The sequence below is a fragment of the Coffea eugenioides genome, chromosome 6 (genome assembly GCF_003713205.1).
Source record: "Coffea eugenioides isolate CCC68of chromosome 6, Ceug_1.0, whole genome shotgun sequence".
Lineage (NCBI taxonomy): Eukaryota > Viridiplantae > Streptophyta > Magnoliopsida > Gentianales > Rubiaceae > Coffea > Coffea eugenioides.
Window position 1 is genome coordinate 24,927,811 of NC_040040.1, and position 7,101 is coordinate 24,934,911.

Sequence of the window (7,101 nt, forward strand, 5' to 3'; positions counted from 1 at the left end):
CAGAGCTTAAAATACCTACTAGAGCAGAAGATAACCACTCCCCTACAGCAAAAATGGCTTACTAAGTTGCTGGGACTGGATTATGAAATACAGTACAAGAGAGGTAAGGAAAATCTTATGGCTGATGCACTGTCTAGAAGAAACTATGAAGAAGACAGCTCTACACACAGCCTCTCGGTCATGAAACCTGCATGGCTATCTGAAGTCCTGGAGAGTTACCAGGGGGATAGTGCCGTAACTAAGCTAACCGAAGCCTTGACCATTACACCTGACTCTCTTCCCAATTACTCTTTTAGTGGGGGATTACTCAGGTATAAAGGCAGGGTTTACATTGGAGCATCAGGGAGCTTGAGACAGAAGCTGATAATTTGCCTTCATGACTCGCCCCTAGGAGGGCACTCAGGCAACCTGGGAACCTATCAGAGGTTGAAAGGGCCATTTTTCTGGCCAGGAATGAAGAAGGAGGTAGAAAGTTGGGTGCAGCAATGTGATGTGTGTAAAAGAAGCAAGGTAGAACATTGCAAAACACCAGGCCTACTGCAACCACTTCCTGTACCCGAGCAAGCATGGCAGCATGTTTCAATGGACTTCTTGGAAGGATTGCCCAAGTCTCAGGGATATGAAGGAATGTTGGTAGTCATTGACAGGTTCACCAAATACTGCCACCTCTTGCCATTACCTCCTAAGTATACAGCACAGTCAGTAGCTAACATGTACTTTGATAATGTCTACAAATTGCATGGATTACCCCTGAGCATTGTATCAGACAGGGATAGGCTGTTTACTAGCATGTTCTGGAAGGAATTATTTGGGAAGCTAGGTACTGAGCTGCACTACTCCACTGCCTACCACCCTCAGACAGATGGGCAGACAGAGAGGCTGAATAGGTGCGTTGAGACATACTTGAGGTGTTTATGTTTCCAACAACCTCACAAATGGAAGTTCTTATTAGCAGCTGCTGAATGGTGGTACAACACCAACCATCACACAGCCTTGAAAATGACTCCTTTCCAGGCTCTGTACGGTTATCCACCCTCTCAATTAGGCCTGAATGCCTTAGAAACTCCAGTAGCTGCTGTGGCACAGTGGTTGGGAGATAGGAGGGAATGGAATGAATTGCTGAGGGGAAATCTCATCAGGGCTCAGAATCGTATGAAGCAGTTCGCGGATAAGGGCAGAATTGAAAGGAATTTCCAGGTTGGTGATTGGGTATACTTGAAATTGCAGCCTTACAGACAAACGTCGGTAGCAATCAGGAAGAATCTGAAGTTATCTTCCAAGTATTATGGGCCATATAAGGTCCTTCAAAAAATTGGTAATGCAGCCTACAAACTAGAGTTACCTGCTGGCTCTTCGATACATCCTACCTTCCATGTTTCCTTGCTCAAACCATCTGCAAAGAATCATGTTATAACTCAGGAGTTACCTTTGACTACGGCTGAGGGACAGATCAAGATTGCACCAGAAAGTGTACTGGCCACTCGTGAAATCATAAGAAAAAAACAGAAGATGACTCAAGTGCTGATCAAGTGGATGGACCTAGGCACTGAAGACTCAACTTGGGAGGATGTCACGGTGATACAATCACAGTTTCCAAATTTCCAGCTCAATCCTAGTGACTAGGATTCTTAAGGGGAAGGTATTGTAATGACCCTAGATATTATAAATACTTTTAGCAGAAATGTATCTGCTATGCTTTCCTTATTAAGAAGTTAGTTAACGATCCAGAAGTTAGTTACTCTGTTAGACATCCAAAAATAGCATGCTTGCATGCATGCTCATTCAGTTGGGAGGTTAGAACGCAGAAGGATCTAGAGGAAGAATCTTGTATAAATAAGCCTAAAAGAGGACGGATGGGGCACGCTATCAAACAGAACAAGTTCAGTTTTCTCAATCCCTTTCAATATACCTTCCCTCTCTGTTTCTTCCCTTCCCAATTCTCTCGGTCACTTTTCCCTACCTCCAGTTAACTCTGATCAAAATCAGTGATATCATTACACTAACATACTTGGTTAAAGCGGTATTTTTGTGCCTAAGATTGTATATTGACAATATTTCATCAGTTGTTGGACATATGAAAACTTACATTTTTTGTCAAATAGGTGAAATGTAATATAACTCTGCACCAAAGTGTACCTCATGTATTTGCCAAAATAGTTCTAGAAAATTCTAAAATAATCTATGCAAAAAAAAAAAAATTTGTTGGCGAGAAAAGTTTCTAAGTTACTTGTATCCTTTACGTTTGCTTTTCCAAAATCATTTCATTAAATTTACTTCAATGGGCTAACATTTTATTTCCGCCTTTGTGCTTGTACTCTTACGTAATTATTATTACCTTATTTATTTATCTATGAAGTTTTTTCATATTTTTCATGCAATTCATTAGATCTCTTTTCCCTATTTTTCAAATAACACAGTAATAGAAATTTGAACAGAATTTTGCAACAATGGCCATCCTAGAATTTGCCAATTCAACTCTGGGAACAATTGCAGAGAAGTGTGTCGATCCAATTTTGCATCAATTTCAGTACTTAATTTTCTGCAAAAGCAGCGTTCAAACTCTGAGCGATAACATCAAAAAACTTGAGCTAAAGGAAACTGAGGTCCAACAAAAGGTAGATCGAGCAAAAGACAATGTTGAAGAAATTAAACCAACCGTTGTTGATTGGCTGAAACAAGTTGAGGATGTAAAGAAAGATGCACATACTATTTCTGAGGCTATGAAGACTGCTAAGGTGAATTGCTTGAATATTGTTACGCTTCCAAATTTGAAGTCATGCTATTTGCTAGGCCGACGTGCGGTGAAAAGAACGAGTGTTGTTGAAAAACTCTTAGAAGAGGGGCAATTTGATGAAGTTGGATCCATTGCTCCATTAGGGAAAATGCCGTTAAGTGAATCAACCCCGTCCTTAGAGGAAAGCCTAGTTTCTAGGATGTCAACAAAGAAGGAAGTGATGGAAGCTTTAAAGCAGGAGAAAACTAACCTAATTGCGATTTGTGGTATGGCCGGCGTAGGCAAGACTACTCTGGTCAAACAAATTGCTGACCAGGTTAAGTTCGAGAAATTGTTTGATGAAGTTGCCATGGCAACTGTGTCTCAAAGTCCAGACATGAGAAATGTCCAAAATCAACTTGCTGAGCAGTTAGGGCTGACAATATCTGAGCAAACTGATCTGCCAAGAGCTGAAAGATTGTATACAAGACTGATTGGTCATGACAAGAGAACTCTTGTTATATTGGATGACATTTGGAAAGAAGTTGATTTTAAGAGTCTAGGAATTCCCGTCAAAGGTGAATGCAAGAGCTTAAAAGTAATATTGACATCTCGGCTCTTTGATGTGTGTAGTATTATGGGAGCTGAAATTGTTGTGGTCAATATGTTGCCTGAGGAAGAAGCATGGCATCTTTTTAAAGAGAAGGCGGGAATTTCTAATGATTTCATTTTGAATGATGTTGCGAAACAGGTTGCAGGGGAATGCAAAGGTTTACCTCTTGCAATTGTTGTTGTTGCTAGGGCATTAAGGAGCAATCATACACTAGAATCCTGGAATCGTGCCCTTCGACAACTAAGAAAGGACAGAATGGGAAACCTAAAAGAAGTTCAAGATTTGCTATTTTCAAGGATTGAATGGAGCTATAATAGTTTGGAAACTGCTGAAATGAAGTACCTACTTTTGCTTTGTAGCTTGTTTCCAGAGGATCATAGTATTCCAATTGATTGCTTGGTTAGGTATGTAAAAGGGCTACAGCAGTTCCAGGATACAGAGACATTCAGAGATACAAGAGATCAAGTAGACATGCTGGTTGATCAGTTAAGAAACTCCTATTTGTTGCTAAATGATGGTGGAAAAGAAGACCATGTAAAATTGCACGATGTCGTGCGAGAGGTTTGCTTGTCAATTGCATCAAAAGCAGAGCACGAGTTTTTGGTGAGGAATGCTGGAGTGGGAGAAAAGAATTCTTACACTGCAATTTCACTAATATCCCAAGATTCCAATCATGATCTACTTCCATTTTGCAAGGAATATCCAAGGCTTATGCTATTGCGTTTGGTAATCAAATCAGGGAAATTAAACCTACCAAAAGATTCTTTTGTAGGAATGGAAGCTCTTAGGGTCATGGAGTTAAATAATTTGCACATAGAATTTTCGCTATCATGGCCTGGCCAAATGTTAAGGAGCCTTAGAACACTGTGTTTGGATTATTGTTACTTGGGCACTGGACTGTCGGCAATGCTTGGACACGTGATGCAATTGGAAACTTTGAGTCTCTTTAAATCCAAAATTCAGGATGATCAGTTTCCAGCAGAAATTGCTTGGCCGCGCAATTTAAAGTTGTTGGATTTGAGGGTTGAAAGTAGCCTCCATCCTTTACCTAGTGGTATCTTGTCAAGCTTGAAGAAACTAGAAGAATTGTATTTGGGATCTTATCTTCATTTGCGGCTAGGGAGAGATAGAGAAGAGAAAAGAAAATGCTTTAAGGAGATCTCATCAATCTCTAACCTTGCATGTCTCCAAATTGATTTTTATGACCTTGACCTCCTGCTTCTATTTTTGCAAGAATTTGATACTCAGAGGTTGTCAAGATTTCACATTGTAGTAGCTAATTATGAAAGAAAAAAGAGAGATCTCAGTGGAAGCTATCAATTTCGAACTAGTTTCGAGCTTCATTTGTCTGATGATAAAGCATTGAAACAAGCGTTTTATCCTAAAGTTACTAGCATTGTCAAGAGAACTGAGAATCTCGCTTTGAATCTTTCTAAATCATTGTGCTTAAGGAGGCTTGTGCCTGACTTAGGTGCAAATGGATTTATCAATTTGAAAAAACTTGATCTGCACGGAGGAAAATATGAATGCCTTATTGATTCTACCACCAACCTTGTTGCTCGACATGTTTTTGAAAATTTGGTGTCCATGGAGTTAGGAAGTTTGGAGTTGAAAGAAATATGTAATGGATTTCTCCCACCTGGGTGCTTCAATCAACTTCAAGAGGTGAAACTTAATTTTATAAGTGCTTTAAATTATTTGTGGAAGGAGCCAGTTGAACCTCCGTCACTATGCAACCTCAGATCTATCAGGTTATTACGCTGTGAACAAATTACAACTCTCTTCTCACAAAAAATATTGAAATGTCTAGTGAAACTCCAAAAGATAGACATAGTTGATTGTCGCAAGTTAGAGAGCATTATTCTGAGGGAGGAGGGTCTGAAAAAGGAAGTGCTCAAGCTTCCCCAACTCAAAGTCTTGTCCCTTACGTGGACAAACTTAATGGGTTTTGTCTCCAGAAATGACAAAGTCGAGGCTTTTTTCAATCAGGTCTCTCTTCTTTCTCTTTCTTTTTGTGTAATTATATGATATACTTGATATAGTTCAATACAGGTGAACACCAAAAACACATTGAAGCACTTCCTTTCACAATATGTTAATTATATTTTCAAAATTGATGTTTCATCAGTTATATTATAGCCCTTCAATGAGTTTGCCCCAAAAAAAAAAAAAGAAGAAGAAGAAGCTGTTGTGTGTAGAATCTTTAGTGCTAGTAATTAATGTCCAATGATGATGAATAAAATATGGTAATAAAAATATTGATAACAATATTTTTGGTGCTAGTAAAGGCTATAATTGATAAATTATTTTTTTAAAGGTTCTTTAGCTAGCACACGAACATACATTTATATGCATAACGAATATCCCTAGTGATTTTTTTGTCATAAACTGCTTGCTGCTGGATCCAAACACTATTTTAACAGCATTTTGCATTTTGCAATCAGCATTATGGGGCTTACGCTAAGTTTACCAAATTTTCCAGGTTTCACTCCCTCGCTTGGAACGACTAGCGATGGAGAGTCCCGGTCATGGCCCCGAGCAGCTAATAGGAGGTAAAATGCCTGGTGGGTCTCTTGACAACTTAAAATCTGTGGTGCTCTCCTGTTGTAACTCTATCCGATGCATTGCCAAAGCTAATACAGTTACATTATTACAAAACTTGCAATTACTTCGGGCGTTGGATTGTAGTGGGATGGAGTTTCTTATCGACTTTGAGGGTCTAAAAGTTCCAAATACTCCATCAGAAAAGGCACTTGAAATTCTTCCCAAAGTAGAGACACTGTACTTATGTTGCTGTACAAGATTAACCCACATTTGGAGGAATTTTTCTGAAGCGGTTCGAGTATTCCAAAACTTAAGAAGTCTATGTGTAGATCATTGCCCATTAAACTTTTTGTTTTGTCCTCCTTCTGTGGCTAACATGCTCACAAGTCTTGAGAAACTACAAATTAGGAGCTGCAGGAAAATGCATGGAATTATAGGCCAGGAAAATGAAGAGGTCAGCCAAGAAGATAATGCTCAGCAACATGATGTTGAAAAACATAGAGAAATTGCACTGGAAAGAACCAAGAGGGAGTTCGAGTTTCCTAGACTGTGCAAACTGTGGTTGGATGACCTTAAGAATCTTCGAAGCTTTGGTGGTAGTCACCAGGAGGATTGTGAGTTTAAATTTCCCCAACTCACTGAGTTGACCATAACGAATTGCCCAAAGTTGAAGAAATTCTGTTTTGGAAATTTGGATGCACCATTGCTTAAGAAAGTCACGGTAGCATGGAAGCTTGAAGCTCCTGTGGATTTAAAAGTATTAATATTCTAACTCTATTTTCAACCAACTTTTAAATTTTGTCTTGTTTTGCTAGACTTAATTTGTTTCCCTAAGAGTTGAGAACATAAATTTTGAATAATTAACTTTTGAGTATATTTTACAGGATAGAGAGATTTGTGTTTTGAAGGGGTTAGAATTATCTTTGCATAAAACCACATGGACAGATTTATATGCACCTTAAGGTACGTACCTTTCTATATGCTTACAAACTTTACCTACTCCTTTTCTTCTAATTTTATCTTTATCTCTGTTTTTTCTTTTTGCTTGAGGGGAATGGAGGTTATTATTTACAAGTTGCAATATGTGGGCTTTTGATCTTCTAATCAATCAGATTCACTGATTCTTACTATCTATGAACTATACTTCTATATTGAGTTCACTTTGTGAAAAATTGGGTTTTCTTATCAACCTTTTTTTTCATCTAAATAATACTATTTTGGAGTAAAGCTA

The 7,101-nt window shown here is 38.6% G+C and overlaps 1 protein-coding gene across 1 annotated transcript; it reads left to right on the forward strand.

Moving 5' to 3' along the window:
• Positions 1-2,447: 2,447 nt before the first annotated feature.
• On the forward strand, positions 2,448-6,642 carry LOC113773926 (disease resistance protein RPS2-like). The gene is made up of 2 exons (XM_027318520.1): positions 2,448-5,315; positions 5,809-6,642. Exons 1-2 carry the CDS (start codon positions 2,448-2,450, stop codon positions 6,640-6,642), a joined length of 3,702 nt encoding a protein of 1,233 aa, XP_027174321.1.
• The last annotated feature ends 459 nt before the right edge of the window (positions 6,643-7,101 follow it).